The 25,924-nt window shown below is 39.0% G+C and overlaps 1 protein-coding gene across 5 annotated transcripts in view; it reads right to left on the reverse strand.

Moving 5' to 3' along the window:
• ABCA10 (ATP binding cassette subfamily A member 10) overlaps positions 1–25,924 on the reverse strand; it is an 83,311-nt gene that overhangs the window by 51,813 nt on the left and 5,574 nt on the right. For 2 of the 5 annotated variants that reach the window (XM_027047825.2, XM_053212400.1), the window contains exons 1-9: positions 18,141–18,374; positions 16,649–16,795; positions 14,653–14,857; positions 12,666–12,830; positions 12,214–12,317; positions 9,643–9,869; positions 1,828–1,969; positions 1,426–1,611; positions 93–240 (exon numbers count right to left, since the gene is read on the reverse strand). In XM_027047825.2, coding sequence (XP_026903626.1) covers positions 93–240; positions 1,426–1,611; positions 1,828–1,969; positions 9,643–9,869; positions 12,214–12,317; positions 12,666–12,830; positions 14,653–14,857; positions 16,649–16,744 — 1,273 coding nt within the window. In that variant the 5' untranslated portion in view covers positions 16,745–16,795; positions 18,141–18,374. Of the gene's footprint in view, positions 1–92; positions 241–1,425; positions 1,612–1,827; positions 1,970–9,642; positions 9,870–12,213; positions 12,318–12,665; positions 12,831–14,652; positions 14,858–16,648; positions 16,796–18,140; positions 18,375–25,924 lie in introns of those variants that run through there. The other 3 variants (XM_015072669.3, XM_053212401.1, XM_053212402.1) reach the window with 3 other exon arrangements.

The raw sequence follows: 25,924 nt of genomic DNA on the forward strand, positions 1-25,924 counted from the left end.
GCTTCTTAAATTACAGGTAGACAAATATTAAGACATTGCCTTACAAGAAGCAGAATTGCTTTAAATTCAGCTTTAACCACAATATTACTTACCAGGCAAAGCTCGCTCAAAATATAACATTAGTATCAGATAGAGAAGAGCGTCAAGTGCCAAAATGAAGAAAGTAACCATCATTACGTGTGACTCTCCAGAGGGATCAGGAAAAGTAACACCCATCAGGTAATAATCCATGCGTGAAATCTGACATTAAAAAGAATAAAATAACAGTTAGATGAACCCATAAAGCTAGAGGATTTTTTAATTAAATGGTGCTGCCTAGACAAATATAATTCATATCTTAATAGCCTTTTTTTTCAAACACGCACAGTGAACTTGTTAGTAGTATTGCTTTTTACAAATAAAATTGTCACAAGAGTGGGAAATGCTATAGAAGAAAGTAAAGCAACCAAAGAATAGAAACTTAACGGACTAATTGATTATCACAGAAGGTTTGAAGAAGGAGATTTAGAGAAGTGGACAAAACTACCATATTCTAGGAAGAGAAACTCAGAGTGGGCAGTGAAATTAGAAGACATTTAAAGGAAATATAAAAATGCTGAGGATAAGATATTGTGGAAACATTATAGGATCAAATAAGTATTGAAGACTTGAAGAGACTAATTTTAAAGATAATAAAGATAATAGCTCGCATTCCCACAGCATGTGTCAGGGACTGCTCTAGCATTATGCGTGTACAATAGCATGCTCAGCCCTCATATTTACCCCCATGTATAAAGGTGACTTCTACTCACATCCCCATTCTACAGATGAAGAAAGGGAGGCTACGGAAAGCAAGGTTACCCAGCTGGTACGTGGGCAGGGCTGAGCCTGATTCCTGCACTCGGTCTCCACTTATTACTCATTATTACTCATAACCTCCACACTTAACTGCCTCTTTAAAATGGGCACACAAATCAGGGGCCTCTGCGTGGCTTAGTCAGTTGAGCGCCCGACTTCGGCTCAGGTCATGATCTCACAGTTGGTGAGTTTGAGCCCTGCGACGGGCTCTGTGCTGACAGTGCGGAGCCTGCTTGGGATTCTCTGTCTCCCTCTCTCTCTGCCCCTCCCTCACTAGCTCTCTCTCTCAAAAATAAAAACATTTAAAAAAATTTAAATGGGGACACAAATCAGTAAAACTGCGTGGTCGGATACCAGGCAATTATTTTTCTACTCTATATTTTCTAGGATTTTACAAATGATCCATGTACCTTGTTTATTACTTTGATGAGAACTGACAACAGAATACAGCAGAACTTCTTGAAAAAGAAGTTTCATGAAGTACCAAAGTTTCATGAAGTTTCATGAAGTACTAAGTTTCATGAAGTACCAAACTCTTCAATTTTGAAAATCTAATAAGTAAAACCGTAAAATCATTGTGTTCTTTACCTGAGCCATTCCGGCAGTGAAGGCAAAGGGGCTAAAAAGACTTAAGATCCATCCCAGAGATGAAGGAAGTTGTCTGTACAATACAGTGAATCCCAGACATCCCCAAAATGTAGTGAAGAGAAACCCGACCAAACTGGTAAGGACAGGTTTCTTTATCAACACGCTCAGGAGGAAAGCCAATGCTATCTGAAGGAAGAAAGAAGAGTGCCAATTGGTATTTTTTTTCCCTTTGGGAATCATTTCGATTAATCAGTTGCTCCCATTGTCAACAAACTCTCTCAAAACATATAGAAAACATGATATCAAATTAGTGACTATACCATACCAACATCCTGAAGAAACGTCATTTGTTCACATATCTGAGACATGAAGCAGGTAAAGAGACACGTGTTGTCCACTCACCAAGGACAGGCCATATAGGACAAAGAGTGTGACGATCACCAGGAAGCCAACAATCACTACAGTTTTGCTCAGTGTTATGATCAGAGCCATAGCAATGGACAGGATAAATACGAAGCCTGCATACATTAATCCCCAGGAGAGCCTACGGTAGAAACAAGTTGTTAATTCAGAATATCACACACATACAAATGTTTGAAGAGGCAATAGAACATGCACAGTGGTTGTGAGTTCAAGTTCTGAGAGCAAACACACCAAGGTCAAATTCACTCCAAAACTGTGGTTGTGCACTCTCTAACCATGTGATTATGGGCAAGTGACTTTTCCTTTCTCACCCTCATCTATGAAAGGGAGTGAAACATGGAAGCTGCCTCATAAGGGCAGTTCGAGGATTAAACAAGATACTGTGCATGAACCCTTAAGCTTTGCTGTTATTATAATTACTTCCCAACTGTTGAACGAATTTAAACATTCATATAACGATGTATAATCTGATTCTTGCAGTCAAGTGACTAAAGAAATATGAAATGGAAATACATTAATCTCACATTTAAACTTCCTTATACTAAACTTCCTTTTGGTATAAAACTTTTCGTAATGTTTAATCGAAATCTCTCAGATTTAAGTAAAGCTCATTTTTTATTCATTTTCTTTTGTCCTCCTGTGACTTTTGACATTAACCAGTCAGCACATTGCTTTTACAAATTAGAAGACCACAGTGCACCTAGGAAGCACAGAACTAAAATAAGGCAAAAGGTCTCATGGGTGTTAGCACTGTACAATGGTGATCCTATATCACCGTAGCCAAAGCATGGTTGTTTGTGAAAATTTGTGGGAAAAAATGGAAAGGTATGTTTAAACACGAAAATAGCTCTTGCTTTTGAAAACTGACCTTTCATGAAATACTAATAAACTGCCAAGTACCTTTTATATTACGTAGACCTTTCAGCACTTTGTATAAATAATGTATTTGAAATCCTTTTTTATAATCTTGTGTAGTACATAAATTAAGTTGTTACTATCACTGGTGAATAGCATTTTCATGTATACAAAAGGTAAGCTTGAATGATTATAGACTTTTATCCAAAGGATACAGGAGTGCTAATCCATAGGGGCACATGGACCCCAATGTTTATAGCAGCGCTTTCAACAATAGCCAAATTATGGAAAGAGCTCAAATGTCCATCAACGGATGAATGGATAAAGAAGATGTGGTTTATGTATACAATGGAATACTATTTGGCAATGAGAAAGAATGAAATCCTGCCATTTGCAACAATGTGGATGGAACTGGAGGGTATTATGCTGAGTAAATATGTCAGTCAGAGAAAGACAGATATCATGTTTTCACTCATATGTGGAACTTGAGAAACTTAACAGAAGACCATGGGGAAAGGGAAGGGGAAAAAAATAGCTTCAAACAGAGAGGAAGGCAAACCATAAGAGACTCTTAAATACAGAGAACAAACTAAGGGTTGATGGGTGGTAAGGGAGAGGGGAAAATGGGCGATGGGCATTGAGGAGGGTGCTTGTTGGGATGAGCACTGGGTGTTGTATGTAAGCGAGGAATCATGGGAATCTACCCCCCAAACCAAGAGCACACTGTATATACTGTATGTCAGCCAACTTGATAATAACTTATATTTTAAAAAAATATCCAAAGCATATAAAGAACATGACTTAATATTAAATACAATCTGAGGGAAAAAAATGATTATAGCTTTTCCGGCAAGGAAGTTCCTCAAAAAACTAACAACAGAACTACCAAATGATCTAGCAATTCTAGTTCTGGATACTTATCTGAAGGAAATTAAAACCCTAACTCAAAAAGAGATCTGCACCCCCATTTATTGCAGCATTATTTACAATAGCCAAGATGCGGAAGCCTAAGTGTCCATCAATGGATGAAAGGACAAAAAAATGTGATAGGTAAGAGAGATATCTATATAGACATACAGAGATACGCACAACAGAATATTATTCAGCCAGAAAGAAGAAGGAAATCTTGCCATTTGCGACAGCATGGATGGACCTTGAGGGCATTATGTTAAGTAAAGTAAGTCAGACAGAGAAAGAGAAATCTTACATAGTCTCGCTTATATGTAGAATCTAAAAGAAAAAACACACACATAACAAAAAACAAACTCATAGATACAGAGAGAACAGATTGGTGGTTGCCAGAGGTGGGGGTGGGGAGCAGGTGAGATGGGTGAAGGTGACCAAAAAGGATGGACAAGTTACAAAGTAAGTCATGGGACTGTAATACACAGCTTAGTGACTATAGTTGGTAACATGCTATTATCTACTTGAAAGTTGCTAAGTGAGTGGATCTTTAAAGTTCTCATCACAAGGAAGAGATTGTAAACCTGTGTATGTAACTAGACATACTGTGGTGATCATTTCACAATATATACAAACATTGAATCATTATGTTTTGCACATGAAACTAATATAATATTAAATATCAATTATATCTCAATAAACAAGATCATAGTCTTCCTCTCATGCTCTCATTACTTGCTTTGAAATTTTAAAAATCTTTTATAAGACTAAACACCTAACAATCTTATTCAATTAAGTTTTGAAGACAGGGTAAATCTTCATACGTGGAAACATCTACTCCTAATACTTAAGAGTATTTTTTTTTTTAAAGAGCTGGTCATAGATTGGGGTAAAGAGAACTTCGAAACATGACGATTAGTTAAAAAGAAAAGAAATGAGAGACAATGGACAATATTACGTTCAATGAGTTAATAAGAATATTAGAATATGTAAATTCCAATACATGTATAAAAGCATGAACCAACTCAAATACAATTATTTCCTATAATACATGCTTTTGTCATTTATAAATCGCGAGTGGGAATATAACATGGTATATCCACTCTGGAAACCAGTTTGGCAGTTTCTTATAAAACTAAATTACCACGCAAGCCAGAAATCATACCACCGGGCATTTACCTCAGAGAAATGAAAACTTATGTTCATATAAATAGCTGGACATCAAGGTTCATAGCAGCTTTATTTGTAATACTCCCAAACCAGAAACAACTCCTCTCTTTTTCAAAGGTTGAACAGCTACACAGAGGTATGGCCAAACAAACAGAGATATTGCTACAATGGAATAGTCCTCAGCAAGAAAAAGGAGCGAACCATTGATAAATACAAACTTGGATGAAGTGCTTGGAAATTGTACTTGGAAATTGGACTTAGTGGGTGGAAAAAAAGCCCCAAAAGGTGATGAACCATGTGATTCCATTTATGCAGCATTCTTGAAATGTCAAAATTATAGAAATGGTGAACAGATTAGTGGTTAGCAGGGGTTAGGGGTTGGGGGATAAGGAAGAGAGTTGAATGTGGCTATAATAATGGAACAATGGAACTGTTCTGTATCTTAACTATATCAATGTCCATAATTTAACTGTATTATGATATGATACGATAGTTTTGCAAGATGTTATCCTTAGGGGAAACTGGGTAAAGAGGACATGCAATGTGTTTCTTAAAACTGAGTATGGGGGCACTTGGGTGGCTCAGTTGGTTAAGTGTCTGACTTCAGCTCAGGTCATGATCTCACAGTTTATGAGTTTGAGCCCCGTGTCGGGCTCTGTGCTGACAGCTCAGAGCCTGGAGCCTGCTTCAGATTCTATGTTTCTGTCTCTCTCTGCCCCTCTCCCCCTCTCTCAAAAATAAATATACATCACAAATTTCTTTAAAACTTTGTATGAATCGGGGCACTTGGGTGACTCAGTCAATTGAGTGTCTGACTCTTGATTTCTGCTCAGGTCATGATCTCAGGGTCATGGGACTGAGCCTCCCATCAGGCTCCGAGCAGAGCATGGAGACTGCTTAAGATTCTCTCTCTCTCTCTCTCTCTCTCTCTCTCTCTCTCTCTCTCTCTCCTGCTCACTCTCTCTCTCTCTCTCTCTCTCTACAATAAAATTGGAAAAAACTGAGTATGAATCCACTCCAAATGAAATGTTTAATTAGAAAAAATTGTAGTTACTTGTAGAACTAAGACTACACGATGTTTTATTTATTTTTTAATGTTTTTATTTATTTTTGAGACAGAGAGAGACAGAGCATGAGCAGAGGAGGGGCAGAGAGAGAGGGAGTCACAGAATCCGAAGCAGGCTCCAAGCTCTGAGCTGTCAGCACAGAGCCCGACGTGGGGCTCGAACTCACAGACCGCGAGATCATGACCCGAGCCAAAGTCAGACGCTCAACCGACTGAGCCACCCAGGCACCCCTACACGATGTTTTAAAAGGAGAAAGTGTGTTTTGTATTCTGTCAGTATAGATGCATAAACTATAAACAATTGGGGGGGATTGGGAGAGACTGTTGGAAAACAGTACTTTGTTTTCAGTTAGTGTACTGAAGTAATACTATTCGTATGGTTAGACCCATTATATGTATATTTCTGGATAAAACAAATGAATAATTAGGGATATTCTAATTCTCACCTTCTCTGTATGTCTCAGTGCAAAGGAAAGGAGACCTAGTAGAAATACAGGAGAGGTTAAGTAAATGCTTTTCGACTATATTTGACTTGTAATTATCAGTATGAATTCATAAGACATTTATCTTTAATTGTGTGTGTTATTCCATATGAAAATGTAGAATACATATCATTATTCTATCTCTTCTGTTGACAAAGGCTAGAAACAATGACCAATCCAATAAATATCCAAAAAACATTTCTAGTATGCAATGTTCTTTTTTTTTTTTTTTTAACGTTTATTTTTGAGACAGAGAGAGACAGAGCATGAACGGGGGAGGGTCAGAGAGAGGGAGACACAGAGTCTGAAACAGGCTCCAGGCTCTGAGCTGTCAGGACAGAGCCCGACGCAGGGCTCGAACTCACGGACCGTGAGATCATGACCTGAACCGATGTCGGCTGCTTAACTGACTGAGCCACCCAGGTGCCCCCAGTATGCAATGTTCTTGACATACTTTTGCCAACTAAAAGAAATCTTGCCACACAAAGTAGCAAGAAATTTATTTTTTTAAAAATCCATTTGGAATCTTGTCAAAAAGAATCTGAAACTAACCTTTGACTCTCTTTGGCCAAAGATGGGACAATTTAGGGTTCAATAAGAATAATAATTACAGTGGCTTGAATCCTATTAGGCATATTCAGATCCATGAGTTTTTAACGGTATTTAAAAAATCAGTCATCTTTGAAGAATGTTAGGGGAACAGCTAATTATTATCTAATAAAGGAAAAAAATCAAGCAAAAAAATCTGTTTTCAATCATTTGTTTTATCCCTTTGTTTCCCTGTTCTACCCTCTTAAAAAAAATTAGTCCCAATAGGAGCTAATCATAATTCATGTATTATTTAAACCAAATTCTCTTAATTGTTAAGATAATTATGGCTCATAGAACTGAAATTGCTAGAATTTCATATAACAGATATGTATGGTTATAAAGAGAGTGCTGTAAATAATTCTCATAATCTATTCACAATGTTTTATAGAAGAAATTACTCTGGAGATCCTTTGAAATTTCTGCACATATTTTGAATAATCTGCATTCTTGAGCCTTATTTGGGTTAAGTAGATTATAGCAAACTTTGTGTGTAATCAGGGAGAAAACGTAAGAGTGTAAAATATACAAGAATGTGGGGACTTTATAAGAAATAAATCAGTTTTACTCCAATAACTGGGATGCCTGCATTTGGTAATGGTATTCTCTTGGAAGTTAGATTGTCAAAGCCATACTTTTTAATTCATAATATTTCATTTTAAAAATCTCTTTTCCTTGTCTTTGATGAGAACCAGGGTGAAGAGCATATTCACAAACATTCTCCCCAATAGCACACAAGAGTAGCCAATTTTTAAAAATCTCTAGCCAATGTAAATCCTGCTAACCTGGACAGTTCTATATCAGGAAAACCTTCTGCTGTGTTTTTTCTCCATTTGAGGCACTTAGAAAGTTGGATCCATACGTAACATTTTTCTTTTTCTTTTTTCAAAAACACTAAAGACAATATGATATGCATTTCTGTTGGCACATTTCACTAACAACTTTTTCTATCAAGGGAAAAATATCACCTTGTCACTAATTTCCTTTTATTAATCTTTTTGACTTATGTAGCACAGTGGTTAAAAGACAGGATTTTTCTTAGGTAAAAATCTTACCTTTCTGTGCCTTGGTCTTCTTACTTGTGAATAAGGATCATAGCACTATGAACTGTGAGTGATCCCTGGAATATGTTAAGTTCAATGTTTGCTTCTATGACTGTATTATATGCTATCTCAAAGTGTATGGGAAAAGGGTCAATAGATAAATGGAGACAGACAGAGTCATTTTATTATGCACCTTGTGCCTTATAAGCGCCAACAATGTCTGTGCTAGGTACTTAATTATTTTTTTAATTTTTTTAATGTTTATTCATTTTTTGAGAAGGAGAGAGACAGAGAGAGAGTGGGACAGAGGATCCAAAGCAGGTTCTGTGCTGATAGCACAGAGCCTGACGTGGGGCTCGAACTCCCGGACCGCGAGATCGTGACCTGGCTGAAGTCGGACGCTTAACCGACTGCGCCACCCAGGCTCCCCCCAGGCGCCCCTTTTAAACCTTTTTTCTAATGTTTATTTTGGGGAGAGAGAGAGAGAGAGAGAGAGAGAGAGCATGAATGGGGGGAGGGACAGAGAGAGAGGGAGACACAGAATCTGAAGCTCCAGGCTATGAGCTATCAGCACAGAGCCTGACACGGGGCTCGAACGAACAAACTGTGCTATCACTACCTGAGGCAAAGTCGAACACTTAACCGACTAAGCCACCCAGGTGCTCCTGTGCTAAGTACTTTAAACATATTGTCTCATCTAATCCTTTGTCCCACCCAAAGAATATCTTTATTGACCACCTATATGAATTGGTTTTAATAACATTGTGGTAAATTAGTTTGCTGTTCAATTTTTCACTCCCTTCTTCCCTGTTTCACTTCCATGAAGGGATATAATTAAATGTATCACTGATCTTGGGCTTGGCTATTTGGCCTGTTTTGGTTTTGGAGTGGGCAGAATATACTTCTTTGCCTCTTGACTTTGGATTTGTCCACATGACTTGCTTTGTTGGATGGAATCTTATCAAATATGACTTGAGCAGGAGCCTGAAATGTGCGTGTGCAGTGAGATTTGCTCTCTTGCACTTTTGCGATTAGAGGAGAATATGTCACTATACTGCTGACCCATGGAGGTTGAGAGGCACGTGGGCAGACTTGGGTGAGACCTAAATGTGGATCCACACCCAGCCAGGCCCAGACGAGATCTGCCAGCCTCCAGCCATGCCACAGACAAATGAAAGGAATGAATGATTGGTGTTTGAGGTTACTGGGTTTTGGGGTGCTTTTTTTTAGTTTATGTATTTACTTTGACAGAGAGTGCACACGCGTGTGCTGGGGAGGGGCAGAGAGAGAAGGAGAGAGTATCCCAGGCAGGCTCTGCACTTATGGAGTCTGACGTGGGGCTTGAACCCACAAAATGCAAGGTCGCGACCTGAGCTGAAGTTGGACACTTAACCGACTGAGCCACCCAGGCGCCCCTTAGGGTGTTTCGTTATACGGCATTTTTCTGGCAATAGCTAATTGATAACAAGCACCCTATTTCCTATTCTTCAACTCTGGGAAACATAAGCACAGTCCTTACTTATTTTCAACTGCCAGCATCTTAAAATGCAACAGAACTGAGCGAATTACTTAATTGAATGCACACAAGAAAAATTCCTGACTGCATCTAACTTTCTTTTATAACCTAATGGGTTTCTCTGTTTTTTTTTAAGGGGTGATACACAGGCAAAGAAGCAACATAACTCACCAGAATGCTGACTCCCGGAGACCCATCACTGCCATTAGCTTCTTACACTTCTTTCTTTCCTTTGTAACATTTAATGATGTAGAGTATACAAAAGGGGAGAAATAAACTATACAAATAAAAATAAACCATGTGTTTATAACTTCTCCCTTAGAAATGAAGGACGGCATCCTCATATTTATTCCAGTAACTGATGTCAGCGTCTCCATCACAGAATGATTTGTCGTGAGCTAAATTGGGATGTTAAACAGATGCATTACCTTAACTATAGAAAGATACATTAGCAAAAAAGAAAAATATATTGGAAAACCATACACATTTTCCTTCTTTCCATCTTCAGTATTTGCATATTTCCATTGTTTAAGATATGGTGAACTATGAATATCATGAGAACAGTCTTGATGACTTTTGGGATTAGTTGACATTACTTCTAAGAGCTGTTTTAGACGTTGCTTGGATGTCTATCATGCTATGATAGTATACTATGATCGGTGATGGAGTGATAGCAGGGATCCACAGGAACACTCCTCACCCTCATGAAGCTTTATATTTCATGGGGGGGGGGGGCGAGAAGGAAGGGGAGATCTCAGATAACTCACTGCACAATCAATTGTTTGATGATACTTGAGCAATTGCCTTAACAGAGAAGCAGAGTGTGCTGTGAGATGAAACACAGGCAAGGCTTCCCTGAACAAATGACATTTATGTATATAATGATCTTACCTAAATAAAGCTGGGGGGCGTGGGGAGAGTTGAAGATAGAGAAAAAATCTGGGCAGAGGAAACAGCATGTGCAAAGGAAAGGAGTGTAGAATGTCGGAGGCACAGGAGACAGGTCCTTGAAGCAAAGCTGATGGCAAGAGAGTGGGAGGGAGGGAGAGAGGAAAAGAGGGAGAGAGAAAGAAGATGGGGCCAAAGAAATAAACTACTCCCATAGGGCAGGCAAAAGGTGATAAAAGATAAAAGACGGCAAAAGCCAAAAAATGGCTTCGACTAGTGCTGGTGGTGGAGTTAAGTACATGGGTTTCAGCTTAGAATGAACAGGGCTAGATGACAGATTGGATGTAATGGGTGAGGCAGAGGAGATTTTCTCTGATAATTGCCCAGTTTCTAGTTGGTCAGCTAGGTGGGTAGCTTTGGCATTCACTGAGATAGGAAGACTTTTGAAAGGCTCAGCCACATTAAGAGAAAAATACTCATATTCAGCTTTGAACATACTAGTCTGAATTGATTAGGAAGCATCAAAGTAGAGATATTCTGTAAGCAGATACACAGAACGAGAGCAGAGGTTAGCCAACTATGGTCCATGGACCAAATCTGGTCCACCACTTGTTTTGTAGATAAAGTCTTATTGGAACGGAGCCATGCTCATTTCCCTATTGTCTATGGCTGCTTTACATTACAACAGCCGAGTTCAATACGTGCCATAGTAAATGTTGGGCCCCAGAGCCTACAGTATTTATGATCTGGCCCCTTACAGAACAAGTTTATGGGGCACCTGCGTGGCTCAGTCAGTTAAGTGTCTGACTTCAGCTCAGGTCATGATCTCATGGTTCGTGGGTTTGAGCCCCGCGTCGGGCTCTGTGCTGACAGTTCAGAGCCTGGAGCCTGCTTCAGATTCTGTGTCTCCCTCTCTCTCTCTGTGTGTTTCTCTCTCTCTCTCTCTCTCTCAAAAATAAATAAACATTAAAAAAATTTAGAACAAGTTTTTTGGTTTGCAAGTCGACTTAATCAGCCTGTAAACTGTAATTAAAGTTATGGAAATGAATAACATTGTTTAGAGAAAGGACAGAGGTTGGAGAAAGATGCCTAGGTTAGAACCGTGTGGAACTACAGATATAAGGAAGCATGAGTATGAAGTTGGATACACTGGCAAGAAGACTGAAAAGGAAGGGCTAGAAAAGTACACGAAGACCAGGTAAAGGCTATATTATTTAGTTAAAAGATCAATTAAGATAAGGGATGAAAAATGTCAGCCATTAATCAACATGGGAGTTGTTACCAACCTAAAAAAATGCCATTCGGGTGGTATGGTGTGAGACAGAAGTCATTCTGAGTTGAGTGGGGCCTACGTGAAGACAACTCTTTCAAGAAACTTAGCTGTTAAGAGGAGGGAGCTAGAGAGTACTTGCCTGAGGAGGAAATAAGGAAAGGTCCCGATAATACGTGGAGAAATTAATAATTTTAGATCCCAAAGAGAAGACTCTAGAGGAAAGGGGGAAGTTGAAGAAAGAGGAGACAGAAGGGAAAACCCATTGAGCAACCTTCCTGATAATGTTGGAAGGAACAGGATTCAGCCTGTGAATTGAGGAAAGACATTAGAGAGGAGGTCGAAGGAAAAGGATGGGTGTCGTGAGTAGCGGGTCTGTAGTTGAACAGGCTTTGCATCGGGAAGTTGGGGATATTCCCATCCGTCAGCTTCTTTTTCTCTGGGAATAAGAAGCAGAGAACAATCCCCTAAGAGTGTGGGGGCGAGGCAGAAGAAGATAGGGAAATACTGAAGATATGCTGAAGATATAAAGCAGATAGAAAATACCGAAGATATAAAGCAGATCGCTTAAGTTTGTCACTTACTTCTATAATTGCAGCATTAATCGCAGTTTGAAAAGCCACAAACCCATTTTGCCAGTATCTTGTCACGTAACAAAAAATGTCATCATGCATATCCCAACAGTGTTCTTGAAGGAAAGACAAAAACATGCCATCATTGTGCAATGCCATCAATCCATGCGGATTAAGACCTTTCACTTTGGCTCTAGAGTGAAATATCTACAGGCCCGCTCAGAGCCCATGGATATACAGTCTAGAGCATGTTTAAAGCATTTCTGCAAAACTGGCAGAAAGAAGCGTATTAGGGCACGGTGGCCACAATCATTGGACTCCTCCTACAGGAAAGACTGATCACTAAGTGCAGGAATAAAAAGTACATTACTTTTTTTTTTATTTGATCAATGTTTTTATCATTCGTTACCAACTGGGGATTTGATGAAGTTGCAAAACAGATTGTATAATTCTTCTATAGTTACCTGAGTATTCAGAGTGTTCTTCTGCAATTGAGAGTCCATATGCCCAATTCAACTTCAGCTGATACGAAAAAGTATCGTTAAACACAATTCCCACCATTTCATGATGGCTTTCTAAAAGTACCGTATCCATCATTTCTTTATCAGCAACCCCAATGGTTTTTCTTCCTGCCACACATGAAAAAATATGAAGAATCATATCAGCTGGTCACTAGAGAACACAAAACCAAGTTGTAATTGTTTATTAGGTGTCACATACCATCCCTGAGTAGGTGCAAAGTAGCTACTGAAAGTCTTTCCTATTGTTTCACACTCTGTAAATATGTGAAAAGAGGTAAATGACATAATGTCTTTTAAAAACCAGTAGTTACAGTCCACCTACAGGTTCTTTGAAGTCAAGAACAGTTTTTAAGAATTAAGCTCACAACGTTCATAAGGGATGAGTTTATAATCTGTAGAAGTAATCCATCCAATAAGTGGATAATTAATCCATTACTAGTGGAAGCTTTGGAAACCTCTGATGTCCAATTTATGATCTCCTTTTTAAATACTTTTTTATACTTTCGTGTATTATGTTCTAAAATTTTTACTAATTTTAACACAGTACTTAGAGCTCACTCAGTATGATGTCTGCATGAAGAGGAGAACATACTCAATTTCATAGTGTAGCTATATCTTTCAAAACTCATCTTTCCAAACATGAAGCAAGGCTGTGAAATTAAAAAAAAATTTTTTTTAATGTTTATTTACCTTTGAGAGAGAGAGACAGAGTGAGAGCAGGGGAGGGACAGAGAGAGAGGGAGACACAGAATCCAAAACAGGTTCCAGGCTCTGAGCTGTCGGCACAGAGCCCGACGCGAGGCTTGAACTCATGAGCCATGAGATCATGACCTGAGCCAAGGTCGGACGCTTAACTGACTGAGCCACCCAGGCAGGTACCCCAAGGCTGTGGAATTTTTATGAGGACAATGCTAATTTCACTGCTTTTCTCTAGAGGTATACAAATAATGTCAAGGCCCAAACACGAGTATTTGGGCTGAACAGCACAAGTCAGACAAATGTAGAATGAGGTGTCATGAGAGGAGCTATGACTGGAACAGGCTGGCATGACAGCTGAATTGGGGGCTTCTATTAGAAAAGGATAGATGGACCCACTGGGCCATGAGACTCCAAGGACTAAAAGCAGCAGAGAGCTGGGGCGCCTGGGTGGCTCAGTCAGTTAAGTGCCTGACTCTGAATTTTGGTTCAGGTCATGATCTTGCAGCTTGTGAGATCGAGCCCCGTGACAGTGGGGGAGTCTGCTTGGGATTCTCTCTCTCTCCCTCTCTCTTTGCCCCTCCCAACTCACATACTCTGTCTCAAAACAAGTAAATAAACATTTTTTAAAAAGGCAGCAAAGAGCCTACACTGTGCAGGCGGGGAGACTAATCCCTGTGGCTTTTGGAAATGCTTCCCAAGTTAAAAAGAGATGTGGTAAATGACCAAATAGGGGAGGCATGGAAAACCAGATCAGGGTAGAATGAACCCTGTTCAGTCAGAGCACATGGCCGATGTGGGTAAGGGAGACAGGCAGAAGTCAGAGATCCAGAAGCTGCCGTGAAGAATCACAAAAAAAACGGAAGAAAGTGGTCGGGGGTAAAAAGCGAAATCATCTAGAATATGGTTCAAACTTGTTTTCCTATTCCCACCTTACTTTTTGGAGTACAGAACATATACTAATGATGACCCACAACAGCACAGATTTCAAGGATGAGAGGGCTGAAGGGAGTGTGTGTGATTTGAAAAACCCCAGGTTAAGCCGATGTCACTTCTCACCCACCTACCCTCACCTGTAACCCTACACCAACCCCCACGTGGCATATAGAATAAAGGTCCTCGCCCCAGTTGAGAAATACTGACCCATAGGCTAGGCAAATAAACTCAATTTGCACAATAAACTTCAAGTTAAACATGTGCAGATTGCATAATAATGAAACATTGGGCAACACACCTTTCATAAATGAAGCCGAAGACATCTTATCGATTATCTTCTGTGTCATGTTAGTGACTGGGGTATATGCCACCACCAGATCAGAGTCATTAAATTCATCCACACGTCCCAGGACATGAGGAGGCTGTTCAGGAAGATGGGTCGCTCTGAAGAGTCCCGAAAAGATGCAAAAATATAGCCCAAGAAGCAATGTTATTGTCCATTCCTCCAGTACACAAAAGAAAAAATGAGTCAAGTTATGATGTGGTCCAGATATCAAGAAACATGCAAACACATTTGAGGACAGAAAGTACTATCATTGAGCATTGAGTTTCATTTCTCTCTCCGACTTTTGCCTTCCCCAAATACCAATTTCAAAAATACACAACTTTGAAATCATATCAAACACACCCATTGATCTTAACCCACTAACACAGCATCCCCAGTAGTGAGCCACTATTGAGTGTATGCCCTCATATGTGATGCAATATAAGTGCATAGCATCACATATGAGATATTCCTGCCAAAAATGTTCAACCTGAAGCTAATCCCATCTTTCAACCTAATTTTCTGTTTAAAGAAACGTAGAAGGCAAAGGAATGAATTAAATGACAGCATGAGTAGCAATCAGATAGATGCAGAACATGAATATTCAACAAGGTATGAGATGGTCTTATTGATTCCTGGCTTATCGAAACCAACTGTAAAAGTTTTTCAGGAAATTTTAGAAAATTGAACTTGAGATGATCATATGCAATTTTGGTGAATTTTGTGAAGTGTATTAGTGGTTATGTAGAATAGGTTTTTAATTCTTGTAGGTTCTAGCTGAAGTATTTTTTAAATGTTTATTTATTATTTTTTGAGAGAGAGAGAGAGAGAGAGCACAAGCTGGGGAGGGACAGAGAGAGAGGGAGACACAGAATCGGAAGCAGGCTCCAGGCTCCGAGCTGTCAGCACAGAGCTCAATGCAGGGCCCGAACTCACAGACCGTGAGAGTATATGACCTGAGCTGAAGTCAGAAGCCCAAACCACTGAGCCATCCAGGCGCCCCATATCTTGAAGAGGAGAGACACAAAGACAAAGAAGGCAAAGATGGCAAGAGGTCAACCCTCGTCAACTCTGGATCATGGGTCAATAGGATAGGATGTGGCTTTATTTCTACATCTTGAAATTTAAAACATTTTTGATAAGTTGCCTTTAAAATTCTGGTGACGCGATTATCAAAAATGTACCCTTCATCGATACAGCAGCTGAAATACTAGAACTGAATTGTTTCAAGAGCTCTCACAGAGAAAGCAAACAACAATCTGAACTCTGCCAACTCCCGGTGAAATGTTATTTGCTATTTTTAAACAGAATACAGCCTCAACGTGGCCAAGGCAGCCCCAGATACATCTCAAGGTAACATTTAGCAAATGTCTTCACCCTAATGTCTATGCCCTTATGTGAGGAACTCAACAGAATGCAAAGATACTGACAGTCAGAGATCGATCTGGCTGCTCCCTGAAACCACTCTGTGTTTACAAAAAGCATAGTCTTGAAAAGATCCCAAAAGAGTTCCCTAATTTTTCCTCATAGATTTTTTTCGCTCAGCCCTCCTAATTAATAGAATCTTAATCCAAACATCCCCGTAGAGTACAATGGTTTACTCATTTAAAATCTATCTCATTTTGCCTAACTTGTTTCATTTTTTCCCCCTAACACTAAAGTTGGCTCAAAGTAAATCAGAAACATAAATCAAAGTAATGAAGTAAATCAAAGTAAATGAAACGTTACTTTGTTTTTCAGGAGCTATCATCTGAGTCCTTCAGTTAAATCTCATCAATTCACCATAAGTATTATCCTTTTCTGTAATATATCTTATATCTTATTCTGCAATATTTGTAAAATGTTTTATTTAGAACTCCAAATCAACTAGCCTGTGGAATGTGAACATAAAAAAGCAACACAAACAGCATAATACTAAATGATGGTTTTCATTCACTAAATACGGGAAAATAGACATTGTGACCCATACCGATAAGCTCTCTTTTTTCATTCTCCATTTTTTAAGGAAATTCTTGTATAAAAGGGCCTGAGTTTGTTGATACACGCTTATCTTTTTTTTAATCATTTTCTTCTGTTCATGGAAAGAGAGGGTGAAGTAAATATTGCACAGCAGTAACTAGAAGGAAAAAAAAAAGACCCAAATAACCCCAATTACAGAAAAGCTTCTGACCACTTTGAAAACATAGCTTCAAGTGCATTAACTTGATTGCATTAACTTGATGCCTTATTTGACTCTGCAGAAAAACATTCAGTAGGTTTTTGGTTTGTTTTTAAGTATTACGTATTAACAAACGTAAATTATCTTGTCAGCGGTTAAGTATTTCTCTCCAGGCTCTCATGGCAATGGGTGATGATGGTGGCAGTATAGGAGATCTTTCCTCTCTTGTCTCAAAAGTAACTTTTTTCTGCCAAATCTCAACATTACAACAATCTAAAGTATATCAGGGAATAGGATGTTAGCGATGTTTAGAATCCAAAAAACACTTTGCTCTTTACTTAAAGAAAAAAAAGAATAAATAAAACCATATCCAGTTTTGGTGTTTTTTTGGGGGGGGGTTGCGTTTCTTTTCTTTTTTTTTGGTCAGAGAATTGCCCACCAGCAGTCTGCACATCGAATGGCACACTTTTGCATGCTTATTTAATATCTAGGTAACCACTGAGTAAAGCAAAGTCGAATAACAATGATAGTCATTCTTAGAACCCAAAGAGCTAATTTCTCCTCTTAAATTCATGAGTCCTCTTTTATGTAGTAAGAATGTAAGACAAATACAAAGGGAAACCAAAAACATGTCAGTGTATATTATTGAAGTAATTGATTTGTAATCACCATGATGTATAATAGGGATCCTTCTGTATTTTCAATGTGAAATTCCAGAGATTGGAATTTGGCCAGTATCAGAACTCTGGTCGTTTAAATTAATTTGAATAAATGTTGATGTTATACATAATAACAAGATTCAGAGAACTTGCTCTGTTTCTGTGTTTTTTTTTTTTTGATGAAAGAAAAGGTAAAGCTATAAATATCAAAATAATCTATAAATTCTAACTTGAGAAAGTTTCTAAGTCAAAACATTTATCTTCGAGGTTCTGTTTGAATAGCTCAATAAGCTACCCACAAGGACATTTTAAAAGAAAAAAGAAGCCACGGGGAAAAATAACCTGTCCTAATGCCAACACACTTCCAAGAAGTAAAACTCAGCAAATTCTCAAAAGGCTAACCAGAGACGTATGAAGCTGACCCCCTGAAAATTAATTATATTCGTACACACTTCTGAGTCTCTCTTCCATTTTACTATCATACTAAAAACACTATATAACTGAGTTTAAAAAATTAAATCACTCATCAGGTCTACCATATAAAACATACAATAATTTAGAAATATCAGAACAATAAAATAATTTTAACAATGTCAATCAAAATGTTTGGCATTGGCTATATGTACACTTTACGCCTTACTTACCTTATGCAAAGTGGAATGTAATCTGACTTACTGTCAGGACAATGCGTGAGGAGCTTAGAAGCACCTCGGATTCACTATTCTCTTTTTGTCTAGAAGAACAGCTAAGAATCCTTCAAAAGCTCTTCTGCAAATGTTTGCCTGTTTTAAAACTGTTTTTATTCCATTTGGCCTCTGAAAACAGGTCACAGCCTATGTGGAAAAATCCTGCCAAATGTTTTTTACTTGATAAGTTGTTTTTTTTTTTTTCCTCCCATGTGTTTCTTGCCCAATTACTCAGTGGGGAGTATGTAGTTATGGATGGTTGGCTAAGCATGGCACGTGGTATTTGTTTATTGTTCTTTCTGGCATTCACGAAAAAAAAAATGATCAGATTCTAAAAGGAAGAAAAACCCACGGTGCTAAGTTAGTCTCTATGAGCTTTTAAGGATTGAAAATTAGACACCCAAGTCAAAAAAAGAGCAGATTAAAAAGAATAGAAGTTGGGCAGATGGAGGGTAGACGAGGGATGATCATCTCAGAAATCGGCATAATTCACATGATGAGTCTTCACCTAAAACTTAACTTTTGCACTTCAGCTAAATGGCCCCTTGTACTGACTGGTTTCCTATGTGCTAGAAAGTATGTGAATAGTAAATTTCCTTATTTACTATTGAAATTAAACCTATGAAGTATGAAATATTACATTTACAACCATTTTACAGATTTGAAAAGTGGGGCTTAAGGGTGGAAGTTATTTGCAGATGTTCAAATACAGGCAGAGCCAACATGTGAGTCTACAGCAGGGTTTGGACCCCAGCCCCTCACTCTCAACTACCACTACGAAAATTATGCTAATCGAAATGATAGCGAATACCTGTTTTCATAATTTAATAGTTTAGGCAAGATGGTGGACCTTGAATGATTGAGTTACTTTTTTTTTCCAGCTGCACATAAATTGGACATTCTCAGATTGTAAATAATCCTTGTTTATCAATCCTGAAAATCTCATTCCATGATTTTTTACTGTCAGCGATACATTTCCTGGGATGTATACAGGAGTTAATAACCATTCATGAGAGACAAGGACAGAGGGGGTACCTGGGCGGCTCATTTGGTTAAGCCTCTGACTTCGGCTCAGGTCATGATCTCACACTTTGTGAGTTGGGGCCCCCACGTCAGGCTCTGTGCTGACAGCTAAGAGCCTGGAGCCTGTTCCAGATTCTGTGTCTACCCTCCCTCTCTGACCCTCCCCCACTCACACTGTGCCTCTCTCTCTCTCTCAAAAATAAATAAACATTTAAAAAAATGTAAAATAAGGACAGAGAAAACAGTGAAGCTGAGACTATCATACGCCTTCTTAGTAACTCCGTTTAAAAGATAATTTATTTCCACAGTTTTAGGGATTTTAATCTAAAATATGGTGCAGTGATTCACAAAAATAAACTCAAAATGGATAAAGGACCTGAATGTGAGACAGGAAACCATCAAAACCCTAGAGGGGAAAGCAGGAAAAGACCTCTCTGACCTCAGCCGTAGCAATTTCTTACTCGACACATCCCCAAAGGCAAGGAAATTAAAAGCAAAAATGAACTACTGGGACCTTATGAAGATAAAAAGCTTCTGCACAGCAAAGGAAACAACCAACAAAACTAAAAGGCAACCAACGGAATGGGAAAAGATATTTGCAAATGACATATCGGACAAAGGGCTAGTATCCAAAATCTATAAAGAGCTCACCAAACTCCACACCCGAAAAACAAATAACCCAGTGAAGAAATGGGCAGAAAACATGAATAGACACTTCTCTAAAGAAGACATCCGGATGGCCAACAGGCACATGAAAAGATGCTCAACGTCGCTCCTCATCAGGGAAATACAAATCAAAACCACACTCAGATATCACCTCACGCCAGTCAGAGTGGCCAAAATGAACAAATCAGTAGACTATAGATGTGGAGAGGATGTGGAGAAACGGGAACCCTCTTGCACTGTTGGTGGGAATGCAAATTGGTGCAGCCACTCTGGAAAACAGTGTGGAGGTTCCTCAGAAAATTAAAAATAGACCTACCCTGTGACCCAGAAATAGCACTGCTAGGAATTTACCCAAGGGATACTGGAGTACTGATGCATAGGGGCACTTGTACCCCAATGTTTATAGCAGCACTCTCAACAATAGCCAAATTATGGAAAGAGCCTCAATGTCCATCAACTGATGAATGGATAAAGAAATTGTGGTTTATATACACAATGGAGTACTACGTGGCAATGAGAAAGAATGAAATATGGCCCTTTGTAGCAACGTGGATGGAACTGGAGAGTGCGATGCTAAGTGAAATAAGCCATACAAAGAAAGACAGATACCATATGTTTTCACTCTTATGTGGATCCTGAGAAACTTAACAGAAACCCATGGGGGAGGGGAAGGAAAAAAAAAAAAAGAGGTTAGAGTGGGAGAGAGCCAAAGCAGAAGAGACTCTTAAAAACTGAAAACAAACTGAGGGTTGATGGGGGTGGGAGGGAGGGGAGGGTGGGTGATGGGTATTGAGGAGGGCACCTTTTGGGATGAGCACTGGATGTTGTATGGAAACCAATTTGACAATAAATTTCATATTTTGAAAATAAAATAAAATAAAATAAAATAAAATAAAATAAAATAAAATAAAATAAAATAAAATAAAATAAAATAAGGTGCAGTGAAGTGTTTACAAGGTTAGGAGTCTGAGACCTACATTCCAAATCTGTCACTCATCAGCTTGGCAGGTGACATGAAATCCCTGGGTCTCTGTTCCACATGTATTATGGGGGCTGGACCTTTTCTGTTCCAAACCTCTGCACTTGATACGTGCTTGGGTAGTACCTCTTTGAGCTCCCAATTCCTCCAAACTTGGATTTGCAAGCGCCCACACATCAACCCGGCCCTCTTCACACACTTCACGGATCTTTTCATCTACTTCTTTGTCTTCCTGCTCTCCTGGGGTCCTCAGCCCTACTTCTGCACTTTAGCCTTTTCAGTACGTAAACTTAACCGTTTTGCTGAAAACTCAGAGACCACAGGATACTAGCTTCCCTCTCACTGTCTCTACTGCCTGTGAACGTCCCAGAGGAAAGTGGGCCAGTCTTTGCTAAACTCAATCCCACCGCACAGTCTCTCAACCTAGTCTTATAACCTACTCTAAAATCCAGCCCCCTCTTTATTTTATGACTTCTAACATAGTTATCTTCTCTCCTCCCTCCTTTTTTAAGACACCCCTGATAATTAAATACAGGGAAATATTTTCCACTGCCTTCTTTCTTAAGCTACCTAATCATATAAACTTCATAAACTAGCTCATCTCACATTCACTGCCCAAATCCCCATGATATTACTTTCTTGGGGCGCTGTGACAAGGTATCACAAACTGGGTGCGTTAAAACAACAGAAATTTATTCTTTCACAGTTCCAGAGGCTGGACGTCTGAAATCAGGTGTCGTCTTCCTAGCTCCTGGTGGTTCCCTTGGCTTTGCTATTTAACACCTTCCCTGCCTCCATTATCGCGTGGGGTTTCCTGTGTCTGTTTTGTCCCCATTTCTTACACATGGCGTCCGGTCATACTGGATTAAGTGCCCACCCTACTCCATCATGATATTAATTACACCCTCAAAGATCCTATTTTCCAAATGCAATCATATTCACAGGGGTTGGGACTTCAACACATCTTTTGGAGGCATACAATTTAACCCATAACAACCACGTATGCGATACACAGCCCCTCAATGTTTACATCTCATGGCCATTCTACGGTTTTCCTTGCCATCTATTCATTCCCACGAAACAGCTCTCAAATCAGCTCTTGCCAATGGCTTCTGACATCTTGACATCATCATATTCAATAACAATCTCTCATTGTTTTTTTTTTTTTTTTAACTTTTCTGCAGCATTTGACACTGTTAACTCTGTGCTAGGAACTCTGTGAGACAATGTACTGTTTTCTTCGCTGACTGCTCTTTTTCCAACAGTCCCCAATATATTTATGTCCCTTGGCACTTTGTACTTCAAGTTTTGGCCTTTCCTTTAATAAACATATCCACCCTTTCAGCCTTATCTTAGATCTATGTTTCTACCCATGACCTCCTTGTACTTGATCTATTTCATTTCAACGCGTCGAAACTCAAGTCTATCTATCTTCCTAACATACTTGGCTCCCTTGATCTCATCTCTCACTAGATACACAGTCCAGAATTTTAACATTTGTTGTGGTATCTCTCTCACTCCTTCCCCATCAGTATCAATTTAATCACCCAGCCCTACTGGCACTTAGGGGCTTATGTATATCTCTAGGAAAGGCATTATTTTTGTCTTGAATTTAGTTCTTTTCCTGAACTGTAGAGCTGGAGAGATGAACTGGCTGTCTTCTCAGATTCATCTTTTATGGTTACACCAAAAGCTAGCTTCTTGAATTGTCTTCTTTTGTGGGTTGGTCAATGTTTAGGTTTTTAATTTCCATTGTGCATCCCAGGGTTATTTCTTGCATAAGGAATAGTCATTCAAATTTCTTTAGAAAAGTACCTATATTTTAAAAAATTCATTTCCCTTCTCTCTTGTTCCCTAATATGGATTATATGACTTGTTATTGTTTGATCTTTTCTTTTCTTTTTTTTTTCAATATATGAAATTTATTGTCAGATTGGTTTCCATACAACACCCAGTGCTCATCCCAAAGGTGCCCTCCTCAATACCCATCACCCACCCTCCCCTCCCTCCCACCCCCATCAACCCTCAGTTTGTTTTCAGTTTTTAAGAGTCTCTTCTGCTTTGGCTCTCTCCCACTCTAACCTCTTTTTTTTTTTCCTTCCCCTCCCCCATGGGTTTCTGTTAAGTTTCTCAGGATCCACATAAGAGTGAAAACATATGGTATCTGTCTTTCTTTGTATGGCTTATTTCACTTAGCATCACACTCTCCAGTTCCATCCACGTTGCTACAAAGGGCCATATTTCATTCTTTCTCATTGCCACGTAGTACTCCATTGTGTATATAAACCACAATTTCTTTATCCATTCATCAGCTGATGGACATTGAGGCTCTTTCCATAATTTGGCTATTGTTGAGAGTGCTGCTATAAACATTGGGGTACAAGTGCCCCTATGCATCAGTACTCCTGTATCCCTTGGGTGAATTCCTAGCAGTGCTATTTCTGGGTCACAGGGTAGGTCTATTTTTAATTTTCTGAGGAACCTCCACACTGTTTTCCAGAGTGGCTGCACCAATTTGCATTCCCACCAACAGTGCAAGAGGGTTCCCGTTTCTCCACATCCTCTCCACATCTATAGTCTACTGATTTGTTCATTTTGGCCACTCTGACTGGCGTGAGGTGATATCTGAGTGTGGTTTTGATTTGTATTTCCCTGATGAGGAGCGACGTTGAGCATCTTTTCATGTGCCTGTTGGCTATCCGGATGTCTTCTTTAGAGAAGTGTCTATTCATGTTTTCTGCCCATTTCTTCACTGGGTTATTTGTTTTTCGGGTGTGGAGTTTGGTGAGCTCTTTATAGATTTTGGATACTAGCCCTTTGTCCGATATGTCATTTGCAAATATCTTTTCCCATTCCGTTGGTTGCCTTTTAGTTTTGTTGGTTGTTTCCTTCGCTGTGCAGAAGCTTTTTATCTTCATAAGGTCCCAGTAGTTCATTTTTGCTTTTAATTTCCTTGCCTTTGGGGATGTGTCGAGTAAGAAATTGCTACGGCTGAGATCAGAGAGGTCTTTTCCTGCTTTCCCCTCTAGGGTTTTGATGGTTTCCTGTCTCACATTCAGGTCCTTTATCCATTTTGAGTTTATTTTTGTGAATGGTGTGAGAAAGTGTTCTAGTTTCAATCTTCTGCATGTTGCTGTCCAGTTCTCCCAGCACCATTTGTTAAAGAGACTGTCTTTTTTCCATTGGATGTTCTTTCCTGCTTTGTCAAAGATTAGTTGGCCATACATTTGTGGGTCTAGTTCTGGGGTTTCTATTCTATTCCATTGGTCTATGTGTCTGTTTTTGTGCCAATGCTGTCTTGATGATTACAGCTTTGTAGTAGAGGCTAAAGTCTGGGATTGTGATGCCTCTACTTTGGTCTTCTTCTTCAAAATTACTTTGGCTATTCGGGGCCACATGCTTCCAAAATTCCATATGAATTTTAGGATTGTTTGTTCTAGTTTCGAGAAGAATGCTGGTGCAATTTTGATTGGGATTGCATTGAATGTGTAGATAGTTTTGGGTAGTATTGACATTTTGACAATATTTATTCTTCCAATCCATGAGCACAGAATGTTTTTCCATTTCTTTATATCTTCTTCAATTTCCTTCATAAGCTTTCTATAGTTTTCAGCATACAGATCTTTTACATCTTTGGTTAGATTTATCCCCAGGTATGTTATGCTTCTTGGTGCAATTGTGAATGGGATCAGTTTCTTTGTCTTTCTGTTGCTTCATTATTAGTGTATAAGAATTCAACTGATTTCTGCACATTGATTTTGTATCCTGCAACTTTGCTAAATTCGTGTATCAGTTCTAGCAGACTTTTGGTGGAGTCTATTGGATTTTCCATGTATAATATCATGTCATCTGCAAAAAGCGAAAGCTTAACTTCATCTTTGCCAATTTTGATGCCTTTGATTTCCTTTCGTTGTCTGATTGCTGATGCTAGCACTTCCAACACTATGTTCAACAACAGCGGTGAGAGTGGACATCCCTGCCATGTTCGTGATCTCAGGGAAAAAGCTCTCAATTTTTCCCCATTGAGGATCATGTTAGCTGTGGGATTTTCATAAATGGCTTTTATGATCTTTAAGTATGTTCCTTCTATCCCGACTTTCTTGAGGGTTTTTATTAAGAAAGTTGTTGAATTTTGTCAAATGCATTTTCTGCATCAATTGACAGGATCATATGGCTCTTATCTTTTCTTTTCTTAACGTGATGTATCACGTTGATTGATTTGCGAATGTTGAACGAGCCCTGCATCCCAGGAATGAATCCCACTTGATCATGGTGAATAATTCTTTTTATATGCTGTTGAATTCGATTTGCTAGTATCTTATTGAGAATCTGTGCATCCATATTCATCAGGGATATTGGCCTGTAGTTCTCTTTTTTTACTGGGTCTCTGTCTGGTTTAGGAATCAAAGTAATACTGGCTTCATAGAATGAGTCTGGAAGTTTTCCTTCCCTTTCTATTTTTTGGAATAGCTTGAGAAGGATAGGTATTACCTCTGCTTTAAACGTCTGGTAGAACTCCCCTGGGAAGCCATCTGGTCCTGGACTCTTATTTGTTGGGAGATTTTTGATAACTGATTCAATTTCTTCGCTGGTTATGGGTCTGTTCATAACTTTCTACTTCCTCCTGATTGAGTTTTGGAAGAGTGTGGGTGTTTAGGAATTTGTCCATTTCTTCCAGGTTGTCCAGTTTGTTGGCATATAATTTTTCATAGTATTCCCTGGTAATTGCTTGTATCTCTGAGGGATTGGTTGTAATAATTCCATTTTCATTCATGATTTTATCTATTTGAGTCATCTCCCTTTTCTTTTTGAGAAGCCTGGCTAGAGGTTTATCAATTTTGTTTATTTTTTCAAAAAACCAACTTTTGGTTTCGTTGATCTGCTCTACAGTTTTTTTAGATTCTATATTGTTTATTTCTGCTCTGATCTTTATTACTTCTCTTCTTCTGCTGGGTTTAGGCTGTCTTTGCTGTTCTGCTTCTATTTCCTTTAGGTGTGCTGTTAGATTTTGTATTTGGGATTTTTCTTGTTTCTTGAGATAGGCCTGGATTGCAATGTATTTTCCTCTCAGGAC

Source organism: Acinonyx jubatus, chromosome E1 (assembly GCF_027475565.1).
Source record: "Acinonyx jubatus isolate Ajub_Pintada_27869175 chromosome E1, VMU_Ajub_asm_v1.0, whole genome shotgun sequence".
Taxonomy (NCBI): Eukaryota; Metazoa; Chordata; class Mammalia; order Carnivora; family Felidae; genus Acinonyx; species Acinonyx jubatus.